Source organism: Esox lucius, chromosome 12, assembly GCF_011004845.1.
Source record: "Esox lucius isolate fEsoLuc1 chromosome 12, fEsoLuc1.pri, whole genome shotgun sequence".
Lineage (NCBI taxonomy): Eukaryota > Metazoa > Chordata > Actinopteri > Esociformes > Esocidae > Esox > Esox lucius.
In genome coordinates, this window is record NC_047580.1 from 25,599,693 (window position 1) to 25,614,011 (window position 14,319).

Below are 14,319 nucleotides of genomic sequence, written 5' to 3' on the forward strand. Positions count from 1 at the left end.
GCACATTAAGCAAAACAAATCTGCAAATAGAAGAAAGAGTCAGAGACAGAGAGTATGACTTCCCCTCTAACAGCTTGTAAAATATAATGTACGCTAACCCGGAGGATGCTGTGCTTATTAAACAAAGGCAAACTGCACATGATAATTAATAATATATGTATAAAATATTAGTAATGATACACAAGCAATAAGGCTCAAGAGTAATATATATTTTTACAACTGAGAACACTACCCAAATAAATGTAATTAGTTGGATTTTTGGGTGCCTAAGACTTTTGCACAGTACTGTATTTATAGAAGTTATTTATCATGACTTTCAGCCATTCAGCTCTCAGGGTTAGCAACTAAGGATTCTAGCTTTAAATAAATAGCTTTTCCACCAACATAAAATGTAGTCCGCTTTTATTTCAGACATCAAGAAACAACACTATAAAAATGTCATCACATTTTCAAAATACAGTTCTTTGCCCATGTAAACAGCATAATGTACATCATACTGACAAACACAAATGTAACACATTCTCTAAAAAATGTCATCAGATATAGTTCTGAGAATATCAGAACCTTTCTGTCCTTATTCAAAACTTGAATGGCTAAGTCAGATCAAGGTACTGTACAGACGAGCAATACAATGTAGAAAGTCGGGAAATGGACACAACCTCTTTCGGCACTCTGCTCTGGTTAATGACTTATCTACTTCATACGTCATGGGAGTCAATACATTGTGAGTATTGGTTGTAACAAAATAAAAGGCTAGTTCAAACTGAGATAATAACATGATTCAGAACTTTCATCAGTCTGGCAGGAATGTCTTTAGGTACTTTTACTGTCCCATGACAGAGGGAAATACAGCTGTACCTGTGGGAGGGGACTACATTCAATCAGCGTGGATTGACAGACACCATGTACCTCCATATACTGAAGTGTAGTTAGGCCCAATTTTAAGCAGACCCAACCAACATTAAACCCTTTAATGCATTGCCAGTTTTGTACTTTTTGGGCTACCTTGACCATCTCCTATGTCGCAGTCTGGGACTTTCCAGTCTAGCTTGCGACCTTTCTCGTAGAGTCCCTTCAGAACTTTGCGAACCTCATCATTCCCTCCTCCACAGCAAAGTTCCAGGTACTTCCTGTACAGAGCAAGGGCCGTGCGGGCGTCCTCAATACTGTCATGGGTCTCTCCCTGGATGTTAAGGTCTGGGAAACCAAAAGTTAGAGTTTTAAAATCATTACACAATTATATGTGACATGGAGGCATTTGGTAGATGACAGACTAAGAAGCAACTTCTCTGTGCAAAACGGGGGTGAAGGACTATAGGCTCTTACCCAGAAAATACCAGGCGAGAAAGCGCAGAGAGATCATCCTCTTACGAGGCATATGAAACAGGTAGACTGTGTCGATAACCTGATCCTTTAGAACCTGAGCAAAGTAAATAAAAACACAGATGAGCTCCCACAGTGCCGCCACTGAAATGGCTCTTTCTAATGTTAAAGGGGAACAACAGTCACATGATCATCCAACAGAAATCTCCTTCCATCTGAAAAGTCCCACCTTGCAAACAAATCACTGGTTGAGAAGACAAATAACAGTGGCAACTGATTTTAGACTGAGCAGTGCTACTACAACCCCCTACTCAACTTACTGGCAGCACACCTGATTGTGTTATGAGGGCACGTTTGTATGAGGTTATAATGTGACCGTTGTTCCCCTTTATCCTCTTTAATAGTTAAAGAGATAGTTAGTCTAAAATGCATTTTCTTTTCAAAGTCCACTTAACAAGATATATTCCTGAAAACACAGATACAATTTTTCAAACAATCCATTATTCAGCTCTGTCCCAGCCAGTAATTGGCGTTATTGGCATTGTCCAAATTCATGAATAGAAACGATTTGTACAGTTATCGCAAAGCTGCATTGAAAGCAGAACACTACTCCAAAACACTTCAAACTACATTTGGTAATCTGTTGCAGTAGCATAGATTTTATAAAATTGTATTTTACATTTTTATTGTAGTTTTCTGCCTACAATGCAGCTTTGCGATAGCGGTATGAACCGCTTCCATTCATGGATCTGGATGAAAATGACTATGTGCCTTCAGGAATATCTCTTAGGCAGTGGACTTTTAGAGAAATTAGAGTTTTGGACGAACTATCCCCTTTACTGTAACAGGACTGGTTCCTGGACAGATTGAGACCGTAAAAAGTATTAAGTAAAGCACTTTCAAATTTTTTTAAAGCCAACACAACTATCTGCAAATAATGGAGCCAAATAAACAGTGATGTTAATGCGCGACAAAATGATCTAATGTGGAGATGCTGTACCGACACTTGATAGGCGTGCATTTCCGTGGTATAGTGCCTAAAAACACAGCCTCTCATGTGGGTGACCCCGGTTTGAATCCAGTGCAGGCGACAACATTTGTCACTTTCAATTGCGTGCCGGCTGAACTGGGCTTGTCTGGTTTCTAATTCATTATGCAGACTTACCAGCAAATTTATAACCCGGAAGTCTTTCTGTAAACCATGGCCAACAAAGCGAACTCCAGTGTCAATGAGAAAACGCAGTTTCAAGTATGTTGACTTCAGAGTGGTCAAGTGCTTGGAGGAAATCTTAGCATCCAGGTCCCCTGGTTTAATGCCTGAGTACTGGGTCAGATAGTCCACCACCTGCATCAGAGGAACAATGAAGAATAAACAAAGGTGAATTTAACACAGCTCCCTTTGTTATAGAGGATGCCCCGTTTCTGGATATGCAACATTTGATGGCATAGCAGTAATTATCTGGAGACCCAACCATCTTTGTGCTTATTATTCACATTATCATAGCCAGGCCAAGAGGCGCACATTACCTGCTCCTGAGTGGAGATGTAATCATCAATGAACGGCACTCCCTCGTTGGGACCCTGACCGCGCACGCATGTGATCCGCGCCACAGACATCTGACTGGGCTTAATGGTCGACTTGGTGCCGTCGCTGCGTAGCTCCGCCTCCTCCTACGTGTACACAGATAAACCGTGGTTTTAAACCGTGGCACTCCGAGCAGAGCTCCCTGATGCACAGCTGCTGATTAGCATCAGAACGGTTACGTCGCTAGGGTGACGCAAACCGATCCAGTACCTAAAGGAACCTCCTTGGCAGGTAAACATCTGATGCCAGTTCCTAACTTTGCAAACCCCTTCCCGGGTAGACTGACCTGGTTGAGGGTGACGAACTCAGCGTCCAGTCCCACGAGGTCTCCAGCCTGGGGCATCTCACTGACCATGAGGGGGATGAATGTAGCGTGGCTCTTCCTCTGCTTCCGTGCCAGTGACGCCTCCGTCAGCAGCACACTGGCCTCAATAGGGTTTTTAACTGGCACAGACAGGCAGGCGGTATATGTTAAGGTGGCAGCATACAGAGCAGGGCCATCGGCCCCCATCTTCCAATAAAGGCAGGCAAATGTCTAAGACTGAAATTACTGCTTCTTTTATATGAGGGAACACCACCTGTTTGTATAGTTCAGTGTATGGTCACATTGAACTTGACCTGCAAATTATTTTTTATTTATTTTTTTATAAGTCAAATAACAGGTAAATTACTTACTGCGTAGGTCATATTTGTTGTGGTAGTTTCTCTTGGCGTAATACAGGATGGCAGGAACCTTCCAGTTTACATCAAACTGTGCTGCTTCAGCCTAAGACACAACACAATCCAGCCATTCAGTTACAATTCATTTTCAGGAATTGGTAAGAGTTCGTACGATTTATACATAAGTTTCTGATGCGTTCATTCAGCGAGTCAGTAAATATAACCTTGTCAATTGGCTCAATCAGGAAGTCATTGAAAAGATACCATTGCTGGTGTGTCACCCCCTGAAACAGAAAGGTCAAAAATGATAATCAGTAACACTACTATTATAATAAGCACATTCTCTGGATGTCCGTGGATGTACTTCGGTCTTTTGGCTCTTAACAGACATATTCCTCACCTCCTTTCTGACATGGTAAGTCTCTCCCACTTTGATGTGTGCTACCAGGTTGCCCCCAGTGCGAGCATCCAGTATATGAGGCACGGTAACCACCAAGTCATAAAGGGACGCTCCTTCGGCCTCCTCAGTTGAGCTCAGCTAAAAAGATTTTTTAAAATATTGTTGTCACCGGATTTCAATACAACCAATGGAAGTCTTTGAAACATACTTAGTGAGTAAGCCAATGTATCTGATGTCGGAGTAGCGGTTCGTTCACTCACCTCCTCTCCCTCAGGCCAGCTGGTCACCTCCAGGCCCTGGCTTTTGCTAATGGACATCTTCAGAGTGAGAGGGATCCAGACGTGACGCAGGTCCTCCACCCTGGTGTCAAAGGTCAGGCCCTCAGTATTCACCAGCTCCTCCCTAAACAACATGGAGGTAATCAAAAGAGGAATGAGGAGAATTTGAATTTCAGTGAAGCATGGATTTGAACCTGACTCTGACACAGGTTAACATTTCAAAATCAATCTGCCAGTCGATTACTGTTTAAACCATCTTTCCCATCAATATGCCTATGAGCGTAAATCAGTGAGTTTCCATCTTCCGTACTCTAAGCACCACTCAGTTGGTTGTGGTGGTGGAGGTGGAGGTTCTTTGGACTTAGGTGGTTCCATTTCCTCTTTCTTCTTGGCCTTGATGAAAGCATACTGTGGGCAGAGAAAAAGGTTGACCGACTGTAATAGGTTTGCACTAAAAATAACCGACACTGGAAGCACATCCAACATCAGTGGGATTAGAGTCAGTGCCGGCTCACCTACAGATGCAAACAGACTGTGAACATGCTGTGATGAAGAGAATGGCGCTGGCAATGCCAGGGCTGTGGGTTTTAGTACAGTACCACAACAGGCCAGGTTGAAAGAGTATGAAAATGTATCCACTCATAACTGGAAGTTACTCTGGCTAAGACCGTTTACTAATGGACAGGTGTACATGAAATGGGGAAGGTAAAACATTTCAGACAAGTCTAATCAGATGTGCTAGTACATCTAATACAGTGGTCCCTGAGGAGAGGGTTGAATACTTCTGTGCTACACCATGTTGTCTTTCTCAATGAATCATTTTACCTGTATTGATACACTTTACACTTGAAAGTAAATCTAAGCAAAAGCATGTTAAATATATAAAAGAAAAAATATTATATTTATCATAGTGATTCAGGAGTAACATTTAAACAAGATTAAGCAACTGAACTGAAAACTCAAACTCCTATTGCTCAATTAAGTAAACCAATCTATTAACCTACAGACAACTAGACAAAAGCCACCCACTGAACATTACTTTGGGAAAGTCACACAGCACCCTAAAAACTAATAAGATGAAAGTCCAATGTCCTAACAAGTTTCTGACATCAGAGGTCTTCAGGAATATATTCAAACCGAATGCCCGAGAACCGATCTGATATCTGACTGGGTCGGTTATGACATCAAACATTGAACTGCGAGACGGATCACGCTCAGTGAACACCGATCTCAGCTATGTGACACTCTGTAAAACTATTAAACAAATGACGTTCAGAATCCCTTTAGCTCTGGAGGTGACACACTTAGGGAACTTAAAGGCAAATTCACGTCAGCCACAGAATATTCCCTTGGGACCATCATCTCTTAACCATCATAAAAAAGTACCATGGGTAAGGTCACTCCAAAGCCCTCCAAGAGACTTAATGGGAAAGTCACTGAATGACCTTAGGAACTCCCCTGCTGGTGGGGAATAACAGTATGTACTCAGCCATTACTGTAGAGGAGTCAATTATGATGATTTTCCTGTGGAATTTGTTTTGGATTTTGGGCCTACCTCTGCCTGGGCTTTCCAGAACTCTGCCTCTTTGACACTGTTGACCTCACAGTTAATGACCAGTACATCAGGAAGGCAGCGGATGTTCCGAGTCTGCACCTGAAGACAGATCGGTTCAGGAAAACCAATGGAAAACCAACACCAATTCCAATCCAACAATGAACACACAACCAGTCTGAAGCATGTGTCACTTACAGTGGGCTGGTACTTCTCACAGTTCTCACACCAAGCCTGTGTGCTCTGCTCCAGGCATATGCTCTTCCTCAGGATCTCAGCAAAGTCATATTCCTTTATCGTCTTATCTAACAGGAAAAGACACGCCGGGATATCATCAAGATGTCGTCAGTAAATCCAAGTGACGCTGGCCAAACGCTGGCCAGTCAACAGAACCAGGGCGAAACGTACCAAGTGAGCTCTGCTCAGGGTAATGCATGGTAAAGAGCAAGGTGAGAGATGAACGCACGGTCTCCTTTCCACAGCGACACAGGCTGCTGTTCTCAACCTCACAGCCAAACTGCCTTCCGATGACAGACTCACCCGAGGAGCCCTGAGCACTGTAACACAGCATCAAAAAGAGAAAACACAATTAAGGCAAGTTCATCACTAAACAGATTAATCAAAGATCGAGTAAGAGCTAAAGAAACACTTTAGTGATCCTACAAGCTGATTTGCTTCCTAACATTGCAAGTACTTTATGATGTTAGAAAAATATTAGAACAGTAAGTAATAAGGTCTCTGTAACAATGTTAGAACAGTAAGTAAAAAGGTCTCCGTAACCATGTTAGAACAGTAAATAAAAAGGTCTCCGTAGCAATGTTATAACAGTAAGTAAAAAGGTCTCCGTAGCAATGTTATAACAGTAAGTAAAAAGGTCTCCATAGCAATGTTATAACAGTAAGTAAAAAGGTCTCCGTAGCAATGTTAGAACAGTAAGTAAAAAGGTCTCCGTAGCAATGTTAGAACAGTAAGTAAAAAGGTCTCCGTAGCAATGTTAGAACAGTAAGTAAAAAGGTCTCCGTAACAATGTTAGAACAGTAAGTAAAAAGGTCTCTGGAACAATGTTAGTACAGTAAATAAAAAGATCTCTGTAACAATGTTAGTACAGTAAATAAAAAGGACTCTGTAACAATGTTAGTACAGTTGGAGTCACCTGCTGGCTCCTCTGTAGGCCTGAGGCCCCTCTTGCTCCTGGGTCTCCTGGTGGAGCTGGGTGAGAATGAAGCGGTTCCAGCTCTGGATGAGACGGCCCAGTCTGGCCTTCCCAGTCTGTTCGTCAGAGTCAGCCAGGATCAGGCCCAGGGCAGACGCCTCCGGGATAGTTCGGAAAGCTCTGAGGAAATTACTGGCCTTGTGGGAGAAGTGAGAGTGGATCGTGGTTGGAATGACAGGGGCTCTGTTAAGGACAGAGTGTGATATTTTGTAAGGGTACACAGACAGGACAGGAGAAGTGCCACGGGGGGACTACCTGACAGGGATCTCCTCGTGACAGGTCCAGCATGTGAAAGAGGAACCCCAGCTCACATGCCAGACAGAACTCCTTCTGACAAAGGTGGTTCTGGACCAGGCAGCGGATTGGTTCCAGAAAATACAACACCTAACCAATCAGACACACAGGGGGGAAATAATCATTCAATTGTCCACCATAAGCTTGATTGATTATAATCTGTGTGGCATCTTCACGTTCTCACCTGGATCATGCAGTTGCAGTAAGCATTGGGAATGTGAGGTTCCAGGCCAGCAAAGAGTGTTCTGTTGTAATGTTTAAAGTCAAAGTCCTCCAGCCCAAGTTTTGAGTATTTGATTGTGACCTAAGGAAGGCATAATAATCAAAAACACGCCTACACCAAAATCCCCAGTGAACCAAACATCGGCTCAACACATATTTACAACACAATTTACAGTCAAATAACATAAATTAGTAAAAAGACACACCTTTCTGTATTTCTTGGGCACCATGTAGAGATGTGGTTCCTCATCTCGGCCACTAGGGGACTCAGGAACACCCTGGTTGTAGTTGTCGTAGTCCAGTTCAACTTCCTTGATTTTGTAAGGAATCTAAAGCCAGAGCAAAACATATCACGAAAGGCCAGTCACAACAACCAAAAACACCCATGGGCAATGGGCCTTACTGAGATGTTAAGCATCATAATGATGGTTGTAGAGGGCACCAGATCCCAGACGGTCACCATTCTTGTGGCGGTTCTCAACTTTTGTCACATAGCTCCATCACTTTGCATAGTCCAGCATTATTATTTCCTAATTCTAGACGGATCCGTATGTAATAACTGGTTGGAAAGAACGCTATCATAAGACAAAAATATTGATCATTACTACCAAACGTTGGAATGAAGTAGGCCAGCACAATCAACACAAATCCAATTGCTGCTAACCGAAATCCCTGAAGGGGTGGCCTGTGGTCCATCTGATCAGGACACACAGACCGGAACAGGCACAGGTAAGAATCCAGCACACAACACTTTGACTAGCGCCCCCTTACACCCCAACATCGCCCGGTCTCTTCCGTAAAAACACGAGACTACAGACGGAAGTAAAACGATTAAACTCCCAAAGTATGATCAAGTGTGCTGACCATTTGTGACCTGGGGCGTTACACCGTTCTAAGCCTGTGACTCGTCCAAACATACACTGCTGCTCCATTGGTTTGCAGTGGAAAGGAACTGATTATAGGATTTAAGTATGTTGTAAGTATTGACATGTTATGTCCACCAAATTCAACACTACTGTTGTTTGCTCCTTGGGGTTTAAGACTGGGTTTCTCTGTAAAAGCACTTTGTGACAACTGCTGTTGTAAAAAGGGCTTTATAAATCAAATTGATTGATGTATATAGACATTTAAGGTCTGTTTATACATATAGTTTAGAGGCCATTTATAGATAATGTGCATAAACAATATGTAATAACTATATAAAATGTAAATGACTATCTTGACCAATTGAATTACACAACTTCTGATATCAAATGACATATTTACATCCCTGACAGAAACAAAAACAGGAAATGCATTACCTACTGTATGTCTCTACTACCATGCATTTAAATGAATCTTCTGGGCTAGCCCATTTACTAACTGAAGAGGATCTATTAGGATAAAAACGCCTGGACAACTCTAAAACGCGTGACAACCAGCGGCCTCTAATGTGACAACAGGGTAAATGTGTTGATGGTTGGAGTACCTGGTTCCGGGGTCGAGTGCGTGGATTAGGGGCGTAACCAATGAACCCCACGGTCTTCATCGTGCGCAGTATCTCTGGGTCCACTGGGGGTGCGCGTCTAGAGAGAAAGAAGTGAGACAAATACTCTATGGATTTGCTTGAAAAGGGATCAGAGTTCACTGATTTAACCACAGATTCAATCCTTGGGATTAAGTTATGCGACTTAGAATGAGATTTGAGTCTTGGAGGCAGGCTTTAACATGGGAGTCTGTTGAAACATTTTAAAGTCACTTACACTCTTACATAACCATGTTGCTTGTCTGGAAGCAGCTTAGGCTAAATCACAAGCTTCGCCTATTTGCCTTTGCCAAGTTTGAATGCCAACCCACAAAGTAATTTTGACTTTGGATAGCCTATCTAGGGCTAGTAAGTGGGGTCATGCTCACCACCTGACCACCCTGGTTAGCTTTGTAGGCATACGAGTTGCTGGCCTTAGATCAAAATTGTCCACCATCATTTGAATGTGATGGTCCACATTCTTAGAAATGTTGGATCACAGAATGTATTGCTGTCACAATTTGTCTGCCTTCAGAGAGGAGACATGCTTGGGTATTTTGGGGACTGTATTAAAAAGTTCTCACGTCCTTTTCTGTGATTTTCTATGATTCCAAACAACTTTCCACCAAAAAAAAAGGTATAAGCATGTCAGAAATGTTATAAATTGATTTGCATTTTAATGAGCAAAATAAGTATTTGATGGATTTCTAAGCCTGTGACTCATGTACACACACTGCAGCTGATGGATTTCTAGGGTAGTGTCAATGTTCTGTTAATGATGAAAGTCCCCTTTAGAAATTTCTCAGCAACAACAATTCATATAGTCTACAACAATTCACATTTTATATAGACACGTGATTTCCTTCATGACTTTTTGATGATAATCAAGAGATGTGATAATAGGTCGTAGGGAGCTATTCTAACATCTCGTTGTCATAGGAGTTTCTTTCGGCGTTTCTGTTTCAGTGTCTTTGACGTCATTTTCAACAATCCTGCAGAAATTGTCTGTAAAAGCATTGCGTTTGGTGGTCATTTACTGGTTGTCTCACAGTGGAACCAGAATGGTTATTGGCTGTTGTGACTAACCTATATATATTTAACTGAGGATGATTTCCGGTTGTCATTTAACATTAATTCTTATCAATATCTGACAGACTGCCTCAATGTTTCTCTTCCCCTTGTAGCTTATGGTAACTTGTATTCAGGATCCTACCTTGTTCATTCTCCAAATCAAGTACATAAACATTTCTGACTCTCCTCAATATATTCAGTCATCATCATTGTCTGGAGGTTGGTGTGTGTCACGCAATTTGGTGGTTTGCCATTTTCTCAGAGCTTATACATAGAGTGTATCGTCGTATGCCCATTTCACAGAGCTTATACATAGAGTGTATCATTGTTTGCCCATTACTCAGAGCTTATACATAGTGTATCATTTTAAGCCCTTAATTGTGTGACCCCATTTTTTCCTAATCATCTCACAGGTCTTACTTTTGTATAAGACTGACCATGAGAAAAAAAATACTAGTTACACTTTTTAGTCAATTTTGATGCTAGAATATCATCATTGACATTGGCCCCTGTAAAAAAAGATATGTTTATTTTATTCTGTTACTATATAAATCAAACATTCTTCATTTCATTACATATATCAAGAAACAAAGAGCAGAGCCTTCCTAGTTGACATTACCCCTCCTGAATGTGCAGTGAAAAAGTTCCAAAAAGACAAACAAAAATGTTAAAACAAAGTGTTACCTACCTAGGGCTGGGAGTGGCCTGTGTGGTGACCCAGTCTGATAGTAGTGGCTCTGAGTTAGTCAAGGGCATGGGAATGAGGGACAAAGGCAACAGGTCATGGCTCCAGTCTAGTTGGGGCAGGGAGTCCACCAGACAGGGCAGAGCAAACTCTGTCTCCCGGGAATAACCATTATAAGAGACTTCTGGGGCATCTGACCAAAGGTGCAAACCTCCCCCAGAGTCGCCAAATGCCAAAGCCTGCTTGCTGGAGGACACGTCGAAGCTCATGAGCAACTGGCCCACAGTGTTGACATGGAAGATGTCTGCCAGATTGGCTAGCCCAGTGGGCTCACAGAACTGACACTGTCCTGGGGATGGAGGGGAAGAGGTCAGTTTTCTGTCATCTCCGAGAACTACAGGTGAAAGAATGTACAACCAACACGTTCCCTCCTTTATCATACCTGTCTGTGAGATGATGGCCAAACGTGACGTGTAGGTAGGAATGAAGCGCAAGAAAAGGGGGTCCACATGCACCTGAAGAGGTGTTACGGCGCGCATCATGCGCAAGTCGAACACCATGAGGAAGCGATCACATGCCAGTCCGTTCAACCCTCGACTGGAGAAGCCACAGGCCGCAAGGAGGTTGCCGTGGACATCGAAGTCCGACAGGCTACCGGAGAAGGCATCAAACTCATGTTCAAGCTTGAAAGTGCGCAAGTCACAAAGCGACACCTGAATTTATGGAAGAAAACATTGTGATATATATGAATGCTTAAGGATGAAAAAAATACTTTCAAACTCTGAGGAAAAGGGTTGCCTTGGGCCTCCCCTTTTGTCCTGACCTTCCCAGATGTGTTCCCACAGAACAGGAAACGGTTAGACTGTCGCATTATAGCTACCCCTGGAGCTTCGACAGTGAACTGAGCATGGGAAGGGAAGATCACATTACAATTATTAAACCGTCCAATCACTTACTTGCAAGAGCAAATATGTCAAAACTGACAGCACAAGTATATATTGCATGAACAGAGTTATTTTTGTAGTTATATACACATGCTGGTGTCATGCAGTACCTTTTGTGTCTGCTGCACAGTATTAAGGTCAAATTCAAGCACATAGTTCTGTAGTCCACCCATGAGCATTGTGTTGTTGTCGGTCATAAGCAGACTATGCATGTCAGCTCCCTCCTCCATTCTGAAACACAGTATTGTGTACATTGGAATGCAAAATCATCTTTGGTGTCTCACAGAATCAACCCAAAAAAATCTATGAATGGTACTGTCCAATTGAAAATATAAAATGTGCAAATAGGACAATATAGCTAGTATGTGTGCCTGTCCTGCATATCTGTTTTTCTAGACACTGGATGAAGTCAGTCTTTTTCATTGTAGGGCAAAGAAAATCCCAGCATGATTATTCACAAATGGTTGATTTTTTTTATTTTGATCTTTAGATCTAAGAATAGTACTGCCATGTGTAAGAATGGAGTTCAGCATATATTGTCCAATTGAATCCAAAATAACTCTGTACATCCCAGAACTAAACCTTACGATGAAAATTGGCTTTAAAGAGAAAGTTTCAAGATGAAACAATGATGAACAAGATTTAACAAATGTTTTTTCATGGATGTTACATTGGTTTAATTCTGAAATTAGTACATTTGGCGGGGGCTCACCATGTGGTATCGCCTTATTAGATTTGACTTTATGGAACTGAAGATGCACATCCAGACTAATGTTAAATACGACTTCACTATAACTTCCTGTTTGAAATGATCGCTGCAAACACCTTGGAAACTTGGTGCACAGTCCACATGGACAACAAAAACAGTTTTTTTCAAAACCAAACTGCCAGGAAGAATAATGAGCAACAGCATTTGCACCCAACTCACGGGTAGTCGAACATGACAAGGCCTCCACGCGTTTGGCACTTGAGATTACTCTTGGAGAGAAACAGAACACCCGTCTCCATGCTCTGAATCTGACGAATGTCATCAGTTGAGTGCGCCTGGAATGAAGAGTAGCGGCCCATTGTGGGACCAAAGAAGGACATCGCATGCCCCTTTGCAAAGAGAGAGCAAGGGAAACATGTTACCACAGGAGAAACTAGCTTAATAGTCAACCTTGGAAATGTGGTGTCAACTGAACCACAAATGCATAAAACATGGATGCATTTCATATTCTAAGTAAAAGCAATACCAAGTCATGAGATGTTGTCTCCTACCCTGTGGTTTCCCATCCAAAGCAGTTCCTCCTGCAAATCAAAGTGGGTTGCTGTAACAGGAACGCCAACCTCTGCATGCACACTGTGGAGCTCTGAGAACATGCCTTCCATCATGTGCACAGACTCGGGAACGGCCACGGGAAGGCCATCTGAATCAAGCTCCACACCTTGCAACAAGCCTGGATTAAGCCGTGGGTCCATTGAGGTCTCCATACCCGGCTCTAGACTCCCATGCAGAGTGGGTGCGTATTCACCTATCCCCGAGTCCATACCGTCAAAGTTCATCATGAAGAGAGATTACCTAGAAATAAAATGGGTGGATGATGTTCAAATGTGCTTGCATCTCGGCTTGTACAGACTATGAATTACATAACGCCAATGGCCTCTTTGCGTATCACGATCAACTGAACTGGAATTGTCAGCGGTCAATCCAAACAGTTGAAGTAGCTAGCTAAACTCAGCATTTTGGGGAACTTCAAAGCTAACAGACGATTGTTATTGTTTCTGGTCTGAATGTGTTTTAGGCAACAATACCGCAAGGTTAACACTTTTTTTGGAATACAGTAACAGTGTTGTGCTCATTAATGCAAAGAAAATATTTAACTGTATCGGCCAAAATAAAACTCTCTTTTAAACAACTGCTGCCGGAGTATCTAGCTAGCAAACGTTAGTAAGCAGGTGTTACAACAGCAGCCGCTTCGATAAATACATCCTAAAGAAATACCATGCTTGAAGTCAATAGAAACACATTAATTAAATGTTATCCAAATGTAACTATAAAGTACGCTGTCTCAAAAAGCGTCTTACTCTAATTTAGTATCGTATGTTTCACAGGATCCATTACTGTTTCATTCGTAATAATAACAATACCAAAGATGGTATATCAATTAAGCTACTTCACTCAAGCTGTTAAACATTTTTCTAAAGGTCAGTTCTTGTCTACTTAACGGGGTGACTCTCCCATAGACACTAGTGAGATAGCAACTTCAACAATGTAGGTAACTCCGAATTTAACAAGAAGAAAAAATATGGAGTTGGACATCTCGCTTCTTCTTCCGTCATTGAACAAGACCAAAGTACTTCCGGAGCAAATGGTATACGTCTACAAAGTGACACAATTCAACATTTATTTTACCAAGAAAAACGTTGCAGACTGCATACCGACCAGATTCTACACCTTCTGTAACATATTTAAACTAATTAACATTCTAAATTGGATACTTTTGTGCTTATAGGTCTAACTGAAAAGTATTAGATAGTGATGTCGTTAGCAATAGCAACTAACTGACTGCACGTAGAAAACCATGAGAGAACCGCATGCACTGTAT

General features: G+C 42.0%; 1 protein-coding gene across 2 annotated transcripts; it reads right to left on the reverse strand.

Annotated features, from left to right (window-relative positions):
* Window positions 1-385: 385 nt before the first annotated feature.
* Window positions 386-14,040, reverse strand: pan2 (poly(A) specific ribonuclease subunit PAN2). 2 transcript variants are annotated; one of them, XM_010890586.4, is made up of 26 exons: window positions 13,799-14,040; window positions 12,992-13,292; window positions 12,660-12,829; window positions 11,842-11,962; window positions 11,611-11,688; window positions 11,230-11,500; window positions 10,791-11,136; window positions 8,996-9,092; window positions 7,734-7,856; window positions 7,490-7,609; window positions 7,267-7,395; window positions 6,952-7,148; window positions 6,207-6,355; window positions 5,997-6,103; window positions 5,802-5,900; window positions 4,557-4,654; window positions 4,229-4,370; window positions 3,969-4,106; window positions 3,793-3,852; window positions 3,584-3,674; window positions 3,195-3,352; window positions 2,851-2,994; window positions 2,489-2,668; window positions 1,327-1,420; window positions 1,006-1,197; window positions 386-858 (listed from the first exon to the last, which is right to left on the reverse strand). In XM_010890586.4, exons 2-26 carry the CDS (start codon window positions 13,277-13,279, stop codon window positions 824-826), a joined length of 3,627 nt encoding a protein of 1,208 aa, XP_010888888.1. In that variant the 5' UTR covers window positions 13,280-13,292; window positions 13,799-14,040; the 3' UTR covers window positions 386-823. The 2 variants fall into 2 exon arrangements, with proteins under 2 accessions (XP_010888888.1, XP_010888887.1); XM_010890585.4 differs by having other exon boundaries at window positions 386-1,197; window positions 13,799-14,039.
* Window positions 14,041-14,319: the final 279 nt, after the last annotated feature.